General features: G+C 37.2%; 2 protein-coding genes across 2 annotated transcripts in view; both read right to left on the bottom strand.

Annotated features, from left to right (window-relative positions):
* Nucleotides 1-11,415, bottom strand: part of LOC136266396 (NACHT, LRR and PYD domains-containing protein 5-like) — a 33,450-nt gene extending 22,035 nt beyond the window's left edge. Inside the window, exons 1-2 of the mRNA XM_066061411.1 lie at nt 11,162-11,415; nt 2,493-2,732 (exon numbers count right to left, since the gene is read on the bottom strand). Coding sequence (XP_065917483.1) covers nt 2,493-2,732; nt 11,162-11,288 — 367 coding nt within the window. The 5' untranslated portion in view covers nt 11,289-11,415. The remainder of the gene's footprint in view (nt 1-2,492; nt 2,733-11,161) is intronic.
* An 11,328-nt stretch (nt 11,416-22,743) lies between these two features.
* Nucleotides 22,744-24,069, bottom strand: LOC136267782 (polyprenol reductase-like). Its single transcript, XM_066062957.1, has 3 exons — nt 23,785-24,069; nt 23,369-23,730; nt 22,744-23,299 (listed from the first exon to the last, which is right to left on the bottom strand). The coding sequence occupies exons 1-3, from the start codon at nt 23,961-23,963 to the stop codon at nt 22,920-22,922; spliced, it is 921 nt and encodes a 306-aa protein (XP_065919029.1). The 5' UTR covers nt 23,964-24,069; the 3' UTR covers nt 22,744-22,919.
* Between the last annotated feature and the right edge of the window lie 60 nt (nt 24,070-24,129).

The following is a 24,129-nucleotide window of genomic DNA, read 5'->3' as shown; positions in this document are numbered from 1 at the left end:
TTATCATCTTCATCTGTTTCTCTCATTCCAGCAACACAATCAGGGTCCTGGACTAGTCCTAGCCTTGCCACTCTCATGCCCTTGTGCAGTGCAACATTTTCCAATGTTGGGTTAATAATTCTTATTTGTACAACAGATTGTGCATCTGCCACCACTAAGTGAAATAGAAGTTATAGCTACTGCATTTGTTCTGGATAACCGGAATACTGGATAACCGGAATACTGGATAACCGGAATACTGCATAACCGGAATACTGGATAACCGGAATACTGGATAACCGGAATACTGGATAACCGGAATACTGGATAACCGGAATACCTACTGTACCTAGCTGAGGCAAGGTGTTGATCACAGTTGCTAATGCTGTGGTTGTGCCCAATTAAGTGAGACTGAATAACCAGCATTACTGTTTACCAGGGCCTCAATTGTGACTGGGTCTGTGAAAACTTGTCTAATCACCCTTGACAGGAAGTTTTGATTTTTTTTCACAGAAACACAAAGCTTTATGAATGCACTATCAAATTTCACTGTCATAATCAACCAGAGTAAAGTGGTCTGCTTTTGATGGCTGCTTTTTTCAAGCTCAGTGGTGAGCTGTACGAACGATGTGGGGCCTTGATAGAGCCCTGGCCAACTAGGAGATGGCTGTGTGTGGCTGTACAGCTCCATGGTATTAGATCAAGACCTGTACTGTAAATTTCCTTTCATTTTAGCCAGTTTTGAGCCCTGAATGGCCCATAACTTCGCCTAATCCATCACTACATGTTCCTCTTTAATTTTAAACAGCCTCTTGCCTGCCTTCCAGGCCCCCATCTATCACCCCTATTAGAGCTCGCCTGACACAGTCAACTTCGTTTTAAAACTATCTAATATGGCGGGAACTTAGCTGTTGACTACTTCTTCAGTAGATGATTTGGAAGGTAATAAATTATTGTAAAATGTGTGAAAATTTAGTACACATAGCTACCACCATTGGCAAGTTATAACACTCTAAAATCGGCATTTCTCAATACTTGTAAACAGACAATAAGACCAGAGACAGTCACAATTGTTGATGAACACTGGGATTGGGATGGTCTATCTTTCCCTTTCATTGGTATTCCTTTCCCTTTCATTGGTATTCCTTTCCCTGTGTGTGCAAGGCTGGTTTATTACATAAATGTGTTGTTGTAGGAAGTTTAGTCCCAATTAAGGGCATGCCAACTTGATTAGTTGTTTCACGGGCCTTACCAACCAATTTTTTTCACACTGAAAAATTAAAATAAATTTTCATAAGTAAAAAAAAAAGCTAAACTACCTCTATAAACTCTGTACGCAGGCTTCGTATTCTCCCAATGCTGTTTACCTGCAAATATGGTCTCAAAACCTCGCTAAAAACACAGCATGGCTGCAAACGAGCTTCCTGCTTCATCGAGACCACCACCACAACTCCCCCCCTCATTACTTTTGCACTCCTTTTGTCCTGGTTAATATGCTTATTTATATGTAGACCTACCGACCCTATACTCTTGAGATTTTTGCCCGTGAAACAACTAACCAAGTTGAAGTGGCCTTGCAACAAGAAAATTATTGTGATCCCAGCAAGGCTGATAACGCAGGAAGGCACAACCTATACTTCAGTGGAGCTACCTTCTACACCTATTAACTAGGAACCATTCCACTGTAGCAAGATTTAGTGCTTATTGGCACTAAATCTTGTCCATACAATGTAGGAAGAAAAATCCATTTAGTGCCTGGACCCATTCATTTTGAATCAGTAATTGATAGTTGGGGTGTGCGAATCGTCCGTATTTTTCGTGGTGACTGGATTGATTACAGAGGTGCCTCTCCTACTGTTCTTTGTTTGTAGCACTATGTAACAAGCTGAACATAGCTGAAAGAAAAGCATAACAGCCACCTCACTTTCAAGTCAGTAGGATATGAGTTCAGTCAAAAACGTTGCCTCTGGTGCCATCCTTTGTTTTGATGCGGTATACGCGGGTTCACTAGTCATAATAATGTAATAATGTTACATTAAAAAGTAAATTAGGGAAAAATTAAAAATTTTAAGTTGATTTAGGGATCACAGAAAAATGTAGGGAAACAAGGGAGGTTGTCTACACCTGCAGATATACTAGTGAACATTATTAATCTCTTACTAGTGGACATTAGGGACTAAATGTCCACTAGTATATCTGCAGCTTTAGATGACCTCCCTTATTTCCCTACTTTTTTCTATGATTGCTAATCAAGCTTAAAATTTCTTAATTAAATTTCTTAATTTTTCCTTAAACTTGTACTTGCCATAATTAGTGCTGGCATAGAGTAAATTTACGAAGAGTAATATATTGGTATTAGAAGTTTATGCAAGTATCGTGATAATCGAGATAATGAGTAGCATCATCAAGATACCAAAATTTTTACTATCGCACAACATATGTAAAGATGTACGGTTGCAAAAATAAGGATGCATGCTTTGTGGTTACTTTACCATACAATCTGATTCACTTACCATAAGATGCTAAGCTATCTACTGCAGCAATTAAATCTTCCCAACAAGGAGCACGGTTACAGTTCAGCCACTCGACTAACATTTTACTACAGCATCTCTCACAGTCATTTGGATAATCATGTTCCATGTTGTCCATTAAATGTAGAGCAACTTTAAGTTGTGTACCCAGCTTCCTCCACATTGATGCCCACCTTGGTACAACATGATTTTCAAGGTCACTCATCTTTGGCCTCTCCTTTCCTACACGTATAAAATGTATAAAAATATTTCGGTACAGAATAACACTGTTGACATGTTACTATTTATCAATATACCGTAACTATAGTATACCTTATAGAGGGAATCATTGGCAACAGTAAACTTTGGTGAATAGCCAGCTAAATTGCATTTGGTGAAATAAAATTTGGCAAATCCGATTTGTTTTTAGATATGAAGATGCCAATCTCAGCTGCTACGAGTAACTGACGGATTAAAACTTTGGCGAATTTGTAATGAATCACCAAAGTTATCCCCTGCCAAAGTTTCCCTCTATACGGTATTCAGCTGCACACATAAGGTATTTGTATATACTTGTTATCAATTTGTGTAATTACAAAGTGGAGAACAATATAAATTATTGATGAACATTGAGATCAAGATTTCTTTATGGTAGCTATTGCTTATTTGAGTATTTTCTGTAACATTTCTATACAAATAAACTTAATTAATAATTATCAGTTTCTCATCTAGTACCAATGCAGGTAGGCAGCTCAGTTGACCAAAAATGCAACCTTTACAGATTGTTTCAGCTAGATACTAACTTACATAGTTGCTTAGTGATTACAATGAGCTATCAGTAGTAAAAAATTACGTGGTAAGGGAAATGGCGAGTGGGTGAGGATGAAAAAGCTAATACGTGGCCTAACATAGCACACATCCAGTTTTACTAATTATTTAGTAGCAGGGCTGGGACGAAGCTTCGAATGTTTCATGGGTTCGAAGGTTAAGTAAACTTCAAATTATAAAATTCTTCTTCAAAGCTTCATAATGCACTCATAGCCTACGGAAGAGTTACAAATAAACATCACTATCTTTATTGCAGCTGCTTATTCATCTTGCACAATCAATGTTTGTCTCTTCGTGATCGATATCCGCGTGCCACGCCCACTTTTACATAAACGCAAGAAAACCTGTAACTTTAAAGCTAACACTGTAGCTTCGAATGTTCAAACATTTTCATTATTAACGAATGTCCAACGGTAAACTTCAATATTTGTCCCAGCCCTACCTACGATAATTCTTTACTTATAGAATTATGAGATATTAAAGAGAGAGAACATGTGACCAAGACAATATTATAACCTAAATGTTAAACATTGGACCAGTCATTTAGCAATACCAATACAACTCTTGCTCAGGTGTATAGCTCATGATTTATCTCCAGAGAATGCTTCCAGTATACAGAAATTACAACACAATATCAGGTAACAGCAAAATAATTCGATAGCACTCACAACAATAGAAAGGGCAAGGTACAAACAGTGGACTGGACCACTGGACTGGACTGGTGGTTTTTGGTTTTTAATTTCATTTCTTACATTCCAGGGTACAGGGTTACTATATTTTTGATTCTCCATCAAAGCATCCGATTGCAGACTGCTTGCATATATAGCATGCCCTGTTTCAATGTTGAATTTGTATATTTATAGTGAATTTTCATGTCCATGTTTGATCCCCAAATGTAAGCAGTATGGAAGAGAGATATTCTGGATCAACTGCTAGATTTACATTTCTGGGGACTGGATGTACCTTCCCAATAGAAAGGCACTATTAAAAGTGTATGGCAATGTTGGTGGTACGTGGTTTTAGGTTTTTATTGTTAGTCCCTTCCTTCACTAAGAAAGAGGCGTTCAAAAAATTTACGGAATTTTTTCAATAATACGCTAATATTTCGCCCATTGTTTTCAATGCTTTATACTGGAAATTTAGGCTTGCGCTATTGTGTATATATACTTGCAGTACTTGTTCATTAATAATAACTCAAGCCTCAAAACCAGTTTATGGTTGGCTTTGGGGAATTTAAAATGCAAAAAGTGTAAAAACAGCCAAGCTGTATAAAAGGGTGCGGCCTTCAAAAGCCTGGGTGAAAAAAAGTTGTGAAATCAAAGGTGGCAGCCATTTCATGATGTTAACACTAATAAAATTCTAATAATTCCTTTGCATGGATAATTGAATAATTGCTTGCCAGCATCAAAGTTAGTATTTAAAGGGCTTCACAGGCCCTAGTAAATGTTTTGGCAGCTGGCCCATGTACCAAGGGCTCAGGTGAATGTGAACATATAATCCAAGTGCATTTCATCAACACTTACATGCAGTTTCAAATTGTCCACAAGAAATGTTTAGCTATATACATGGCACCAATGTACTCCCTCTACACTATGTTAAATCAGCTAACTTTAGTTATGTGTTGTCAGGGGGGTAGGACATGATGTCATAACGCATACGATTATTGCATAATGTAATTGAATTCCAATGATAATTGCATGATGAAAAACTAATGTACTAGCTACTTGCATCATTGTAGATGCCGAAGTCGATTACAGTGACTAAGAATACAGCGAACAATAACACAGGTACCTGAAAATAAGATCAGATTTTATTCTAAATAATGCTCTATTGCAAAGTTCATCGTAAAATTGCTGGAGCTCAATGAAGCTCATCACATGAAACAATTTCTACACTAGTGAATGACTATTTCTGACAATACATCCAGCGCTAAACTTCAGTTTACTAGAACTATACCCTATGCTAAAAATGTACAGTACGCAAACGTCATGCAATTATTGTGACATCATGTCCTACCTACTCTGATGTGTTGTCATCTGTCATTTGACCTCAAACTGTCATCTAACCTCCTTAGTGACAACAGATATGGAATAACATTTTCTTTCTTGCTCACAGTTATTATCATGATAATCATGATTATTTAATTGACAATAATCAACATCGTGTGACTATTATCATGATAATCGAAATCGGCAGTAATCATGATAATCACAAGAAATATTTCTGAATTTTCAACAGAATAGTCATTAATTTTGTCACAATTCATAATGTGCTTAGTGTTTTTCGTTAATGGTGATAATCGTGATACTTATTCACGACAATAATCGCATAGCAAAACATCAATATTGCCCATCACTACTGGCAAGAACTAGTGAGTTATGAGGCTTGTTAGTTCTAGTACAAAACCATTGAGAGTGAACAAACGTTCACCTCCTTGACAGCACTGTATTTGGTGGGGGAACACGAACTGACAATAGTGAAGTGGACAATAGTTAATGTAGCACTGATTAAAACAACAATGGTAATTTTGAAGTCTGTTCAAGAGTCAAGATTACTGGTAAAAGAAGTCACATCATCTTTGGCTCCTTTAGCACATGCATTGGCTACATGACAAGTCACCACTATGACTCGAATTTCTGCATTCAGCAGTGTTTTGTTGCCAAGGACTACATTTACGGGTTTTAGCCCTTAATTGAGAATGCAATTCTAGTGATTAGCTAACAAGCATCTGGAGCTAGGAGAAACCTGGCATGAGCAACAAACACAAAAAACTAGCAGGCACACAACCTTTGCTTTATGCCTTTATGCTTATTGCCACTTCTGTTATACTGTATGGTTTGCTGCTGTTCTACCGTAGCCAGTTTGTCTTTTTTTTTTTACATGGGAATGAAATTTTTGTGGATTTCACAATGTATAAGCATCTCACAAAAATTTATTCTATTGAAAATTATTCAAGTAGACAAGTGCGCAGTAGCAATAGCAAAGTATACCAGGTGGTGTTGGAAATTGTCTTTAGAGTTAGATCTATGTTGCCCTATTGTCAAGAAGCTCCCTGACTCCAATGGAGAACTTTCAGCCACTGTTTCACCTGAAGCAATTCGAGAGGCAAACAAGGAAGTTCCAGCAGCTATGGAAGTCACCAAACAAGGGAATAGAAAGCCATATAAACAGATCAGTGACATGTTGAGGGCTAGTATAGGTCGATATGCATTAGAAAATGACAATGCAGGTGCTGTTCGAAAGTACTCCAACCAATTTGATGCAGCCCTAAATGGAAGTACTGTACAATCGTTGAAGAAAAGCTACTTGAAGCTCAATATGAAACAGAGAAACAAGCAAAGATGATGTCGTCCTGGAAAGTTTGCCACCTGAGCATGGGTGTCCGTTACAACTTGGTGATAACCTGGATGCACAGGTGAAAGCATATGTAAAGGCTTCTCAAGCAAAGGATGTGTGGTTAATAAGTCCCTTGTAATAGCAGGTGGGATGGGGATTATAAAGAAAACCAACCCTAAAGAACAACTTGCACTGTGACAAGGAAATTCTTAACAAGAGTTGGGCAAAGAGTTTACTTATTAGGATGGGCTATATCAAGCGTAAGGGAACGACTGCAGCCAAGATAAATCCAGAGAACTTTGATTACGTACGAGAAAATTTCTTGGAGGAGATACAAAAAGTGTTGTTGAATTTATAGACATGCCATTAGACTTGATCTTTAACTGGGACAAAACAGGGTTAAATTATGTACCTGTGTCCAACTGACAATGGAAAAGGAGGGAGCCAAACGTGTTGAGATTAAAGGCCTTGATGACAAGAGGCAGATAACTGCTACTGTGTTTGGAGGCACGATTACAGGCGAATTTCTACCGCTGCAGCTTGTATATCAGGCCAATGCCACCCAACTTCAAGTTTCCTAAGGATTGGCACATTACTCATTCTGACAACCATTGGTGCAACGAAACTACTATGGTCAATTACTTTCAAAAATCATCCCTTTTGTCAAACAGAAATGTAGGGAACTTAAAAACTGATGACCAATTACAATATTTGATGAGTTTAAAGGGCAAGTAAACACAAGCATGTTGCAATTTGCTTTGGCAAAACAATATCCTTTTTGTTTGTGTTCCACCCAATTGCACAGATCAACTACAGCGACTGGATGTCAGTGTAAACAGATCAGCCAAAAATTTTCTTAGATGAGAGTTCCAAGAATGGTTACTCAAAGGAGATATTAGAGCATTTGGACCAGGATGATGAAGTCAAGGGTTTGCAACTTGTAGACGTTCACTCGTTCGCTTGAACATAATGAAGCCAATAGGAGCTGAATGGATCAAGTCAATGTATGATTACTTTTGTAGGCCTGATACAATAAGGAATGGATTCCGACATGTTGGAAGATCTTCAACACTGACCTTGTAGACTATAGTGGCATAACAGTGTTGCTAGATACATTTTATTTTTATGTGGTCTATACTGGAGCTATGGGATTTACTATCCCAGAAAGCTGAAGATGTCATTTACAAAGTATCCCTCACTTCAAAGTGCAATAATTTGTGAGCATCTTCTTGCATTTTTGTGCTATGAATAAAGAATTGTAAATATTAATTGTAATTCAATAATGAACAGTCTAACAGTCTGTGCTATGAATAATAGTAGCTAACTTGATAATGAAAAGTTTCAGACTGTATTATAGCATGAATATTGATAAACTGTAAGGGATTGTACTGGTAGAGAGAGGAATGAGTAAACCATAAGCATCAACATAAAGGGGGATGGAGTAATGGGTTGTCGGGGTGCTGTGATAGTACTATATACCCACAGCAGGCAGAGTGAAACCATTTTGGATCACGTGATCAAATAGAACACGTGCGCTGCATTCTTGGTACCTGCTGCAGTGGTGGGTAGAATGTATTTCCAATGCAAGCAGATTTCTGTCCTGCCTGCATTCCGTGGATATTCATGGTAAACTATAAAAAACACAGCACCAACCCATTGTCACATCAGTTGGTTAAAGGAAACCAGCCAATGGAAAGGAGCCACCTAAATCACCATGAAAGGAAAACGAAGTTTAGGGAGGTAGGTGTTGGGGAAAATCGACAAGCTGCTACAAGTTAACACTGTGAAACTGCAGAACTTTGATCCACTACTACAGCACTATTTATAGACCTAGCAAAGAAGGTCAAACCAGACTTGTATAGCTTCCCTTGAACAATACCAGAGACAGGTATGTAACCCTTGGGAGGTTAAGTCTACCCAAAGTATTCAATCATGAGTAGGTAAGTGGAATCATAAACACATGAATTTCATTACCCTGTAAAATCACTGAACTTGAGCAAGGAGGGATTCCACTGCAGACATGACAGAGGTCACCATGCTAGAAAGTTGGGTATAAGCTGATACCTTTTGCCAGGCTTTTGCAGCACTAATCACACAGAGTGCATGAATGGTTACAACCCCTCAATTAAACCTTTTTAACCTACGGTTAAATTAGCACTGTGTTAATTACATGTGTATAAGGCTACTAGCCTAAATAAATCTATAAATTACTGCTATAATGGAAACTTCAGTATAGTTTGTAGCTATTTACACAGTCTACACTATGGGAAACATGGTAAACTTTCCATTTTCTAAGCAATTCACTAGATGTCCACATAGATTACTTTGTTGGAAAGTGACTTCAGCTGGATCAAGCCATAGTGCTAAGGTTATGGCATTGGCAAATGCAAACAAGCCATAATTCACACCACCCTTCTGCTTAACATGATGTGAGACTGTGAGTCCATATAGATTAAAGCTTTAGTTTCCTTACTGATAGTTGTATAGACTAAGGTGGGAGCAGCATCACTAGCGGACAAAGCTTTCTTGCTTTGCTCACATACTTGGAGTCTCCCCAAAAAACCAGCTTGCAAGGTATTTCAACTCCTCCCTGTGGTAGATCCCGCCAGTAGCAGATGCCACCAGTTACATCCCGCAAAAATAATATCCCACATAAATACCCAGCTACACTGTATATGCAAACTCTTAGTAAGCAAATTAAGCATGCCTGACAATGACAGACATAATATATGCCAGACCCTTTGCCAATCTGGCAACGCCCACCCCTTCACATAGAGTAAGGGTCTTCAAAACTTTCAGATTTGTTGTTGATAATAGCTGATTATTTGTGATGTTTGTTTTGGAGTTACCATAGATACTAAGTTACATAATGCATGAAAGAGTTTGTCACATGTTTTGTGAAGATGCTATATGATTGAGGTTGCTTGTAGCCACCAATAGGATGCTCTTTAAAAGAAGAAAAAGTTGTAGTTAGAATTGATGTACTTGTAAAGCTGCCTAATTAATATGGAAAGAATCCCTTAAGGTGGCGGTATACCAGAAACCCATCTAATGGGAAGCCTTATGAAGTGAAGCCATAATATTACCACAAGAATTTGCTTTATTAGATCACACGATTACACTTACGTAATAATAATATGGCTACGTTGCGTGTTAAAGCGCGTGGCTTTGTTGTAAGAAGAAATTCATCGTTGTTTAATATGTAGTAGTAAAGAAGACATTCACAAAAGTAAGTAGAGTAGTATAGAAACTTAGTTTAAAAGGATTCGTATCCTTTGCGCGAAATTTTGGCGGCAAGGGTAATTTGTGGTTTTAGTATGGTATCCTAAATGGTGAAGACGGCTTTTCTATGTCAAATTGTTCTAGTATACTAGCTTTAAATCCTTGTATAACAAGATGCAGTTGTGCAACAAAGGTGGGCGAAGGGCGCAATACCCGAAAAAAATTTTCCGTGTACGTAATCCTGGCACTACCGTCCACTTTTCATAGTTGTGGACGCTTGGCACAAGGAAACTATATAAATAGGATGATGTCTGCTTACGCTATTACTATGGTAAACTCATTACGCCCTAGACATTGCCTGGGAAAATCTGAATAACCCATCGTTTGATCCGTCTTGGTATAAGGCTGCGAGTAAATTGACGTGAAGATGATTATAAAAGGGGTTCCTGAATTGCTCTGTATCCGCATTTCCACGTGTTTTAGCAGTGTGAAATTTCTTATGGCAACAGTGTAATGGTTGTGCCAAAACATGATACAGCATATAACTTCGCACACTCTTTATTCTGTGTTTTATGAGTTTTATAAATCCATGTATCGATTAATAATTTTGCGGTTACCGCCACCTTAAAAGTTGTTCATTAATCTATCTTGTGAACGACTTACTTTGTGTGGCAGTTGGACATGCCATTCTTGCTGCCAATATTATGACACCATTGTTTAATTACATTCCATTGTTACAACTCTATAATGCTCGAGTGACCAGATCCTTACTACGCGAAGGGGCAGGTACTGCCAGACTAACCCTTGGCATGCATGATTTGTGTAGTTCCCTCTATATGTGCAACACCATCAGAGTCGTATTCAGTCTTGCATGGTAGAGTCACCAGACCCTCACTCATGAAGATGTAGACTAGACGTGATCGGCCCCACCACGTCCCCAAAATAGTCTGACAGCACCCTCCCCTTTAGGTCTACCTTCTCACTCTAAAAGCGAATGGGCAGGCACTGCTAGACTAGTATGGCACAGCTGTCCCTTCAATTAGATTAAGAATTAAGTATAATCAAAGGGGCAGCCGCACCAGACACCCCCCAAAACTAGTCTCGTACGTACCCAGACCGTTTTTTCCCTTGTGGGGGAAACCCAATACAAAAGGGAAAAAAGCGGTCTGGGTGCGAGACAACCCCAGAAGTGTAAACTCGTACATACTCCATACTACTACTTATTACCTAACTATATACTGTATAGACCAAATGCTAAACTTTTAATAATGGAACAACTTTCTTACGGTACGATTCGTTCCTGAACAACTCCAGCGGTCGGTTTGCCTTTGCAGGAATTTCGGTTTCTCTCGAAACACTTGGCTCCTCGCGAAGCTCCTCGCTGGGCTCCGGCTTAACGAAAATCTCCGCCATGTTTAACAATTGCGCATGCGCAGTAAGGATAGTTGTTCACGTGTGGTGAACAGTCAGTGTTGCCATGCTGTGAATAAGGTTCATAGATTTATGAAGTTTTTGTCTTGTTTGTGGACCTGAAATAATCCATAAACTCCCCCACATACGATCAGTTTTGTACCCTCTTAGATAATTATCACAATCACACCTGTGCATTATAATCACAATGATTTCTGCACAGCACACACAAATAATAACATTTTACGAACTTTTGGCAATCTTAGGCTGTGAGTCTGTGACCTTTTTTTGCTCTTCAGTTCCCTACTAACCCATAGAGCGACCTATTTATAATGTGCGGGCTTGGTTTTTGGAGGGTGACCATGGATTTATGAACTTTTTATGAGGCAAATTTACGTTTTCACTGAACATTTGGAGCAAATCATCGGCAACACTGGGTGAACTGGAAAACTGTGTAGAAAACCATCATCAACATGTTCAAAAACACACATAGCTAGTTAGCTACTACAGTTGCAATACACCTCAGACACATGCAACCCAGGCTACACTAACGTACAAAATGCACAGTATAGGTATGGCAAGGAAGCTATAAAATTAACAGAAAGATGATATATTTTAGTAGATATCAGGGGCGGATCTAGGATTTATAAAGGGGGGGGGGGGGGCTAACTCAAGGTACTAATCTCTTGGGTAGAGGTGTGCAAAGCACACTTCCCAGCGTGCGAAGCATGCTGGAACTAGGGGGGTCTGGGGGCATGCCCCCCCAGGAAAATTTTGAAAAATAGATGCTAAAATACTGCAATTTGGAGACATTTCCACATAAAATTTATAATATTTTCTGCCTGTAGATATTTTATATACTGCCTTTAGATTATAGGTATGGCTCTCTGAAGCATTTTGCTAATGGAAAAGTTTGGGTAGGTACAGACAACCAAGTACATGATGTACCCTCTCACAATTGCACACATGCAACACTGAATAGCTAGGTGCATGCATGTTAGAATAAAAATGTTGAAAGTGGAAAATTTTGAAATTTGAACGATACAAGATTGAATCTGAGAGCATTTCAATGGAAATTGTGTACCTGAATTAAGTATTGCCATACATATTAACTACACAAGTAGATGAATGAAGCCCTTTAAACAGACCAATGTACTTCATTGTATGTATAGGTGCAGGCAGATTTGAAAAATTCCATAACAGAACCAACTACATGTTTCCAGTGAATGTTCTATTAGAGTAGTTAGCTGACTGCTCTATTAGAGTATCTCGATCTTGTACACCTCCAATGCTGATCCGGGTCCTTGTTGCATAAACTTTAGCATAAATCCACTGATAATACCTTGGAAAGATGTTTATAAGGTGGTTTTATGAGTATTTGTATTATTAGTGATCATATAATTATACTAAGACAAAATTTCATTATAATACTCAGCATATTGATCAAGTAAAGCCTAAATATGAAGGGGGGGGCTTCAGCCCCCAAAGCCCCCCCCCCCCCCCCCCCCCCCCCTGGATCTGCCCCTGGATATCAACATAGATAAAACATTCTCTTCTCCCAACACGCATGCACCTATTCATAATACAACTAGGCATTCCAGCCTGATATTTAAATTTTGGGAAAATGGACTTTTATATGCTCGATAGATAGAGTGTTGATTGCTGATCTCAGAAATATATAGTTTGTTGGGTTGGAATTAGCTACTTTGGCATGCACAGCTCCCACAACTATCCCATCCACATACACACATGCACACATGCACCCATGCAACACAACTGTTTGTGCCACCACTGTGGGTTGGCTCTTCATAATGACAACTGTAGACAACATACATAGTAAATGTACAACAACTAAGCAGCACTTATCACAACCATGGTGCATAAGAAAAACAAATGCGTGAGCAGAGTGGGGGCTAGCTGAAATCATAATGAAACAACTAAAAAATTTAGAGCTGCCTCGCCACAAAGCAACCCTAGGGAAAAACCTGGCAGCATTTAATTTTTTTTTTGCCACCAGGAAAAATCTAAATGCTCCACTCTGCAGTGTATGCATAATTGTAATAGTTCAGATCAGTAGTGTATCTTTCTCTGGTCAGGTCATCAGGTCATCTGAGTGGTAGTTAAGGAATTCTCGGGAAGGTGGGCAGGAGCCAACCTGCTAGTACACGTGACATAGACTGAAATAAATGCACACCCCACACCTCCCTTATATACCCAGCGTGACCATGTCATGTGACACTAATTACGTGGGAGCTTATTTTCTGTCTAATTCACTATATTATGTTCAACCGCCAGAAAATATACTGCTTAAAAACTGAAAAATTAAGGTACATTTTTTTCTCTGGGGCTCCCCATACATTTTAAAGGGAAAAACGGCACAATTGAATTAGGAAACCATCTAGCAATCTGGACTGTCTTGAAACTGCAGTCACTTCTAGCTGCAAGTTTGTACATGTAATGAGAGTAACTTCAGGTATTATTGGATCTCAACGATTTTTGTATGCTTTGTGGTGAGCAAATATGTTTCACTTACTGCACACTTCTCAACACAATAGTGTATATCATATAGGCAAGTGGCTATTTCAAGTAAGTAAAAACATCAAGTTAACAACTTATAAAAGGTAAGCAACTAAAGTGGGGGTGCCATAATGATGCAACAATACCTAAGGTGGAGTCATGGTTTCAATTATGGTATTGTTATGCCGACTTTGAAGTGGTTTATACTTTGAGCTGATGGCACAGCCATCAGCAAATTGCTATGGAGCTGAAAATTGCTAATCCGAATGAAGTAACTACGCACTTCAAACTAAGCACCAGTGACTACCTTCCACCTGACAGTACACAATTTAAAGCAACATAGTGCAGCAGTGAAAGACCGCTGCTGTTACGTAACATCAAAGGTTATCAACCAAGCATCAGAAAATTACGAAATTGCATTATAATAACTATTGCATTTTAATACAAATGTATTAGAAAATGCAATATTATAAAATGCTGAAATCACCAGGTGATAACACCAATATTTTCCTGATTTTCTGATGCTAAATCATGTAGTAATAGATGGTTGATAACTTTTGATGTTACCTAACAGCAGCAGTCTTTTCACTGCTGCACTATGTTGCCTTAAATTTGCATTCCCATAATGTGTGTAATACATTCTTTTTCCTTTTTATCATAACCTTATGTCCATCCAAACTTGTAATGAGAAGGTATAACTGAGATTTTACCAGAATCAACTCCTACCACTGCTCCTTTTTCCTTTCAACAATTCGACAATGGAACAATCTTCTGGGGGCTGTAATTAATGCATCAAGTATAGAACATTTTTAAAATCTTTACTATATTATTCATAACTACAGTGTGCTTTTTTACTCTATTTTGAGGTCTTGCACTGTAATAAAATATAATAATAATATACTACCAACAGTGTGTGAAATACTGAACGTCTGGACACTGGACAATTCCCAGTCAATTACACCAGTTGTCAGGCCATAATTGAATTTGTCCGGAAATAGTGTCGTTTCAAAGTGTATATAGCAGAGTTTATATTGGGCTAGGAGGGAGGCCAGACATGATGGTATTGACATGTAATTAAGTTATTTGCTTTTGGTCTGGGGTGATCACAAAGACATGTCCGAGATATACTCTGAGGTTAACAGTTTACTATGCTGTGCCAGCCTACTTGTCTCGACTTTCACAATGTCCTCACAGTACGTCAGCACATGTCGGAAAAGTTATTTCGCACACTGTACCAATAGTTCTATAGTACCATCTGTGACCAGGATCGGCAAGGTTATTTGATTGATGAAAATATAACTTGATCGCTTGATTTTATCATAAAACAGCCTTGATTGTTTGATATTTAGCTCAACAACTATTCTTGCATCATGATCTTGCACACCTACAAAATTGTGCATTCATGACATCGCAAAAATTTACAAATTTTGATGTCGATTTAGTGATAATTATCTCTTGATCATTTGATTTGATTTTGATCCTGGTCGCAGATGGTTCTACAGGACTATTGGTAGTGACTACCATGAATTGAAATCAAAAGCTGGTAAACAAAATGAGAATTTATGAAAATATGTATATCAAAACACTCTAATATAGAACAATCAAAGAAAACATCATCCAAAATGGTACAGATACAGTTTTTATTTTTATCACTTTGCTTACAATCTCTAGCCATGCTACGGTTACTGCAGATGTGTCCCGAAGGTTAGCCATGAGACAATTGCTACTAAAGATTGTCAGGAACACACTTGAATACGAAATACAACACCAGAGTGGTTCTCGGATCCTATATGCACCTTGCCTGCATCCAGAAGATGGTATGGACTTTGGATGTGTTTTGTGGTCACCATGTACTAGGTGATTGTAACTCATCAGACATTGACTGGTCTACAGTCACAGGCTCATCCAAAAGAGCAAGAAAATTGTCAGTTTTTTTCTTTTTTTTGACCTTATCTCAGTTGGTCGATTAACCTATATACTCATTGTGGTAACATTTCTAACCAAGAAAATTCATTCACATCCCTCGACCTACAGTCACTATCAACAGACCATTATCCAATTATACCTTTGCAGTACAGAAATAACATCACAAAGCCACCAGAAAAGATCTATTAATGTTAAAGCCGTGTGCTGCTTTACTGTGCAAGCCTCTGAATGGAAAATACATATTATGTTTTGGTACCTGTCTACAAACTGATCAGGAGATAAAACATCAGAACTATAGACCCATCTCCTTCCTCAACAACATAGGCAAGGTCTTAGTTGGAAAGAATTATTTTCAATAAAAGTATTGCTTTGTCACAAGTGTTGTTATCTCAATTCGGAGCTGTAAAAGGTAGATCTCCCTTACAACAACTTTTAGTCTATCTAGACAACATGCATTTATTCATCAAACTCCCACACAAAGGGTATTCATCTTGATATCCAAAAGGCTTTTGATACCATCTCCCATAGCAAATCATTACTCAAACTACATTCTCTCGGGATACAAGGTAAATATGGCAATGATCCAGTTCCTAACCTTGCTCAGTAAATACGCATAACTTTTTTACCAGTTGATACTCAGGTGTATATTCCACAAGGATCTTTGACACTGAATTCTCATAACAACATGTGAGATGATGTCAATTCTTATTCAGCTGTCCACCATATTAGCTAGTACCTTCAAGTATAGCCTTAGCCAGCAGAACCATGTCTAGTTAATTACAAAACTTCATGCAGAAAAGCATGTAACAGTCAGCAACTCATTGATCTGCTACCAGGCAAATGGTGCACCTGCATAATAAATTATACGTACCGTAATTCGCTCTATTTTCGTACAAAAAATTTTCGTGATAAAAATTTTCGTGTAAAAATATTTTCGTACGATTACATAAATGACTGCTCTATTAGAGTAGTTCGATCTTGTATAAAAAGTTTTGTGCAAGAAATTTTCGTACAAATCTTGCATACGAAAATTATTTTATAACGAAAAAAGCAAATTACGGTATGTAACTGATAACAGGAACATGTCAGTAACCATCATACATACTTGGATACATTCTCATAGGCTATATATAGCCAAGAAAAAGCTCTATTTAGCTAATCTTGGTCAAGTCCCCCTGCAGAAATTTTCATAGTGGTGCTAATTGAACATAGCTGGTACCTTAGACATAATTCAAACATTTTTGATGCAGTTTGTAATATAATAAATATGCATGTCTCTACTAGAGCAAATTGTTACCCAAATAGGCATAGCACAAGGGAAACTAGGTGGGTTAGAGCACCTTCTACGTTTAGAAGTCGAGATACTCTAATAGAAAGTTATAACTCTAATAAAACAGCATAATATAAAACACCGCATGTTTGTCATTTTAAACAACTAAAACACTGTTCTAAATGATTGAGTTACTGACTCCCGCACCCTAGCAACTATAGAAATTCTCTGGAGATGAAAAATCATGCAGCTGCACACCACATTTCAGGATTATCTATATATTTAAATATTTTGTGATTCTTAAGCAGGGGACCTTATGCTAATTCTGTTTTGTAGCTTGGTAATATTTGAATATTAAATAAAAATTTTCAACTTAATTTCAGTCAAAATTAGCGCCAAAATCAAAAGGTTAATTTTTCAAAATTCCTTTATAGACTTTATAGCTAGCTACTACCAATTCAGTAGCATTCATGCTTCCAGCATTGAATTTTCACAAACATTTACATATTAATTTTTAGTCAACTCACTCAATTCAATATCAGAAATAGTGCTAGAATATAACATTTTGTATTGTAATATATTTATTTATGTTATGATATGATAGCTAGAAATTATTATCGCTATAGAACTCACATGACCTACCCAGTACTATGTAAGCTTGTAAAATAATGTCTCTAGTTTTGCCAAGCCTTGCACTGCACCCTCATTGAGAGTGTAGTTATACCATTAGATATTCTGGTAACATGTACATCCACTTGAAAGGTGCTAGGTAATACAAAGATATGTTTACAATGGTCAATACTAAGAACAGTAGTTCAAAAAGCCAATGCAATTACACTTGTAATAGATAAAGATGACAAAGGTATTGCAGATTCAACCTTAAGACTTAAGTAAAACTAGTAATCTATGCAACTGTTATGGGTATAGTGCATATCGTGATATATGTGTTCATAGTGTGAATAAATTTTGCCATGAAATATGACATAATACATGAAAATAGTAAGAAGAAAATATCCTGACCGCCTGGCAGATCCCTGTAAGCGTTTTAGTGTTAATCGGATGGCTGCAGGTTCGAGGTTGCCCAGGTCCAGTCATGGATTTTTTCTTCTTTCTCCTACTTTTCAAACATACTTAGTGAAGTTATTATAAACATCTTTAGTGGGACCATGTGTCCCACAGGCCTTTATAAGGCCTTCTGGTATACAGGCTCTGCCTTTGCCAAGCACTTTATTTAACCACAATAATAATAAGAAAAATCTATATCGCCCAGCACTATAAGAAGGTTGATATTTCAAAATTTCCTTTTGGAAATCTAACAGGCTAACTCTATTCTTTCTAGCTCAGTATATATAGTTACTATATTAGCATTCATACTTCCAATGTTGAACTCAGCAAATTTCAGTCATAATTGCCATCAAATTCAATCTCAGAATGTTAATTACCTTAAGGAGCAGCTAGGTCTTTACACTATTATACTATTTTTAACTCAGTATATATAGCATGTACTGTACAATATGTAATAGTTAGAGACCTACCGCAAGGATCTTCATGATTTTAAAAACCCAAGGTTTTTAAAGTAATGAAGATCTGAGTGGGTGGTCTCTAACTGACTTAGAAAATGATGTGGGTGTATTTATACTAGTAGATGGATGGATCGATTGTGGGTTTAGTAAACATCATCATGTCATCATAGCTTGCACAAAATGTTAACCCACAATCACTTTTCACATTGTTGTATATAAAAGAAAGCTCACTGATCTGCTCTGCCTCCTTTTAGAGAACCTCTCTAGAGCTCTCTAGAGGTCTATATTGGATTTTAAAGACCTCATTATCTCCCAAAGATCAAAGGGTTTTCTGCATACCATTTTCTAAAGTACTGTAGAAGTACATGTATAGGGTATTCTAATCATTATACTACATTGTAGCTACATGTATTCTACCGGGCTGCAGATCTAACTTACATAGAATTCCTTTGTATCTTAAACACAATTCACTTTATCTATGATTGAAGTAATCCTTGCATGCACTCCATAACGTGACAGCGAAGCAGAAGGATGTGAGACGAGACTTTGAATTTATGCATCAAAAGCGGCCTGAACTATAAGAGCATATGCCTTTAAAATCATAATGTGACGCCATCAATTTCCAATCTTCTATCTGTAATGTTTTTTTTAAAGATACTTCTAGTTAAACTCCTATTAGCCTGTTCTATTACCAGATGTTAGACCCACTTACTTTAAAGTCAGGCCTTCTTTGGAGCTTAGACGTAATTATACATGTGTTGTGATGCTATAACTATGCTATCTTATACAGGCTAGAAATTTCAGAGGGGGTTTCGGGTTCTCTGGAATTGCAACTTCAGCCTAGCTGCAAATTGAAGACCAAAAAAAGAGGTCACTACGTGGTTTTGAATGCGGTGAAGATGATTTCAAAGGCAAAAGTATGAAGTTTTGTCAATAGAAAAGCCCATAATATAATGCGGTATGTATAACTCTTTCTACATTTTATCACCCAGACGAATTGTAGGGGAGCGCTATTTCAGAGAGGGTTTCTGGAAACCCCAGAAACCCCCCTAAAACCGCCCCTGCTATAAATCAGTTTACTCTTATCAAGTTTTCAAATTATTTTCAGATGAATAATCTTCCATTCTCATGACAATTCATTTAATCAGTACTCTCCTCCATTAATGCTTTTCATTATTCATTTTTTGTTAATTGTGTGTTTATCTGGAACTTAATTCCTTTTGATGTGTTGTCAGCTTCCGCCATGCAAGTACTTCAAGCAAAAACTAAAAGTTTTCTTTTGTTTTCAAATTCTGATTATTTAGTGTGTGTATGCCTATGTTCTTTGTTTTTGTATTTGTTGTTCATCATGTTAGTTTATTTATGTATATGTTATGACTGTGGGGAGCACCCTGTACAAGCTGCCTTTGTAATTGTCTGTTGACATAAAAATTGATAATAAATAAATAAGTGGTTATAGTTTAAGAGTAAAGTGTGTGAAACACTGACAGAGTTGGGGTAGTTACTTCAGAAAAGTAACTAGTTACTTTTATTTCATGTAACTTAGTTACAGTTACTTTTCAAAAGGTAACTAAGTACTCTAGTTACTATAGTTACTTTCGTAGTCAGGTAAATTATGACTTGTTTTTTGCTGTTGTAACATGAATTTTGCTCAGATATGCATCATTATGGGATGCAATACATATGTGCACTTAAAATAACAATTCTGTTGCTATTTCAGGTCAGTTTTAATTATTGCCGGGCTATATGTCTGTTACTCAAGCTGAATCATAGAGAACAGTACACAGAATCTGTCTACTTAATGTGGCTGTAGCATATATGGCACAAAAATTGAAGTGCTCTTGCTTTTAAAGCATAATTACAACGTAACTATTGTAATCAGTTACCATTGTAACTTAGTTACTTTTCAGACAATTACTCCTAGTTACAAGTTACTAGTTACAAAGCAAGTAACTAGTATATTACTAGTTACTTTAAAAGTAATCCGTTACGTAACTTAATTACAAAAGTAACTAGTTACCCCCAACTCTAGAAACACATCATACAGAGCATGCCCTATATAGGAGCATTCCCCCACAAGAAAAAATTTCAAATTTAAGATATCCTGACCATGCACCTGGCAGACTTCTGTGAGCATTAATTTGACCATAAATCGGATGGCTACAGGATCAAGGCTGCCCAATTAAATCCAGCAATGAATTCTTCTCCTTCCTACACACACCTTTTCAAACATAATTACTTAGTATAATATTTTTAACTAGGCATGACCTTCAGCACTGGTGATGTAAAGCCTTAATATCAAGTTTAGCTTTCTGAGAATGAACATTCAGAGCTACTTTAACTAGGTCAAGTCAATATTCTCTAGCAGCACTATATAAAATAATTGTCAAGTAAAGGGCACAGCATTATAATGCTGCAGTATGTATGGTTTGAGTTCAAAGTTGAAATTCAAGGAGTCTACTTGGAGTGCAACCTCCAATAAAGTATTTAGTCTAAACTGATGCTACATTAAAAATGAAACCTCAACCAGTGCAGTGACTACTTAAATGTTGCAACTGCTTTTAAAGAGCTTTCAATAATATTTATTTCACCAGTGAAGGGAAATTACTTATGGTTGGTAATTCATTTACACTGTGGTTATTGTAAAGCATCTCCTTTGGGAAGTTGGAATTTTTAAGGTGGTAGTATACTTTTATCATTTACAGTATGATAATATAACATAGCTACATTTCAAATGCAACATACTGACCAGTAGAAGGAATGTATACATATACTGGTCATGTTTAGTTTTGTTAAAATATGTGGAGCTTGGCACAGCCCCCTGCATGCAGACCCTGTTCACTTTATAGATGCTTAAAATTTCACTATAGAATTAATGCCTTAGTTATAAAAGGAATTAAGCATTTCAACCCAAGCACCAATTTAAGTTTGCAGAATTACCATTTAAGTCATTTGCCTTTCAATAAAATTGATGTCTTACAATTCACAGTGCATAAAAGGTATAAGCAGTTGGTATGCTGGAGTGTTTGAGATAACAGTGTACATGTACAGGTGAGAAGAAAAGGTTCAATTTCAGCTCACACAGTGGTGTTTGTTCCTTATAGCTTAGAGTTTTAATGGTGGATGTTCTATTAGGGTAGCTACTGTTCTACGGTATGATCAATTTTTAGCATGCACCAAATATAATTTTGAGTCCTTGTATGGCTTGTTAATTCCTACGTATGTATAAGAGATTAGCTCTTCCCATCTTTTCATTACCCATGCTGCTTTAGATGCAATTGCACCTGAACTGCATGTATAGCTTCTATTGCTTTCAATGTTTTCCTTGTATTATCACAATTTAGCTGACAAAACAAAAGCTTTCAGTATACATGTACAGTTGAATTAAAGATGCAAGGAAGTTTATTAAAATTAATATTAAATTTTGGATGTTTACTCAACTTTACAGCCACTCTGCCAGCATGCAGTTAGCTACCATACATATTTGCGATTATCATATATGACTTTTTTTTTTAAGTTCATAGTTTTCTCATACATTATCTATTTGAGGGGGCAACAGTTACCCCTTCAGTAGATGATGCATGGGAGAACCACAATGTCATATCTAAATTTGTAGGTGTGATTTTCACATGCATATCTATAGGTGATGAGATATGACATTTTTAAATCACACATTGATTATGTTGTGATAACCCAGAAGGGACTACACTGCATGTCAACTGTCGCCCCCTCACATAGATTATGCATGCATGGGAACTAACAACATAAAATGTCATAGTGATATTTTGTGGATTTGCAAACAATAGAGTATATGGTGGTAATTTTTGCTGCTAACCCCCAAAAACCTTGAAAAATTTCTCCCTTAGGCTATCTCATAACCTACAAATTTTATCCTTTTAAAATTAAAAAGGTCTCTTTGTGTTAAAAAAATCTAGGTCCACGTTATTTCTCTGCTATAAAGTGCATGAAATTTTTCCTGCATGCATCAATGTACAATAAGTATTTGCTTATCAAAATTAGTTACTATGTTGACTTCACAACTAACATGTATTTTGCATCACTGTATATACATTATGCAGTCTAGTATAGGACTAATCAATGTTATAGCAGGTGTATTATATTACATAGCATAGTCTTGGTGGGAAATGATGGAGGACTTTCTGTGTTATACTTTAGCAGCAATTGCCGGAACAGTATTACCTTACCTCACTATATACAGCTGAAACTTGGTATTTAGGCATGTAAACTCACATGCTCTAGATCTAAAGGTTACTGCCATAGGTTTACTTGTTCATCAAGAATAAATCCATCCATTGATTGCGCTATCAATGTTTAAAGTGATCGTATTTGAAAACACATATCTTCACACAAAGATAACATCTCAGGTTACATTTCAAATCAATAAATATAAGGAATCAATACACGTCTCTTTGAGCATTCTTCTCTGTATTTCTCTGTGTACCATTCGTGTGTCAACTTTGCACCAAGCAGTAGTAGCAGGGTGGTGGTTATCACTGGAACAATAGTCCACACATTTTTGAATCCCTGGACCATAGCAATTCCAGTATAAATCAGTATCTCTGCAAAATAGTGAGGACTGGTCACCAATTCAAACCAGTCACCTTTAGGAAGACCATAAGTGCTACTATCACGACCTGTTCTAATATTAGCTAATACAGAATGACATTTGTACTGATGATAACTGGCAAAGATGAACAGTAGTATCCCAGTAAAATGGTACCAATGTAGTTGTAGCTTTGAGTCAGCTTCATCACTACCTATAGAGCAATAATTCTGTAACAAAAATGTGACTATAGATATATAGCAACTTAACTATCACAACCTACACATTATAAATTGGCTGAGTATTGTTGGTCCGTTCCATGTATAAAAGAAAACTCCCACAAGATGATGTAGTATGTGCATCTTGCTGCTACTACTGAACACACTGATGCAAACACACTCTAAAAACCTTCTTGTCACTTGCAGCGTTTGCAGTACTAAAGCCAGCACGACTTCAAACTGACACGTCCCAAACCTCCACTGTTGTTCAGCTATCACAACTTCAGTATCATGTCCAGTGATGTATGTGAGAGCAGTTTGAACCCACCACAATACATATGGTACATGTCCCAGGTACACACAAGTGATGTAGGCCAGTATACTGCAATCCCAGATGACACCCCAAGCATAGAAGTGAGTGAACCATCTGCAAATAACGGAGCCAGATAGCATGAAAAGATACGTATGCGTTCCTACCTACCGTTTTGGCACTCGTAGTGATAACTTCACGGTAAGGCCTGATGTTGCTCCCCTTGTAGTCTTTCCCCATCCGAACGTGTCGTACAATGCAGCAGGAAGATAATTTCTAAACAACACTAGTATGTTGTAGATAGTCGCCAACAAACAGAATATTATCCAACAGATGTGGAGAGCAGACATTCTTGCTGTATCGCTTTCTTCTAGGCCGATTTCGTCACACGGCGTTTATCAATTAGAAAGACATCCTGGAACGGTTGTACCTCGAGTTTAAGCCGAGGCGCTTAAAGCCGCCCTGTTGCCGTATACGATAGGATACTAAATCCGTGTTTTATTAAACTATTAGCGC

Source organism: Dysidea avara, chromosome 9, assembly GCF_963678975.1.
Source record: "Dysidea avara chromosome 9, odDysAvar1.4, whole genome shotgun sequence".
Lineage (NCBI taxonomy): Eukaryota > Metazoa > Porifera > Demospongiae > Dictyoceratida > Dysideidae > Dysidea > Dysidea avara.
Note: the sequence above shows the minus strand (reverse complement) of the source record. Positions and strands in the feature narration are given on the sequence as shown.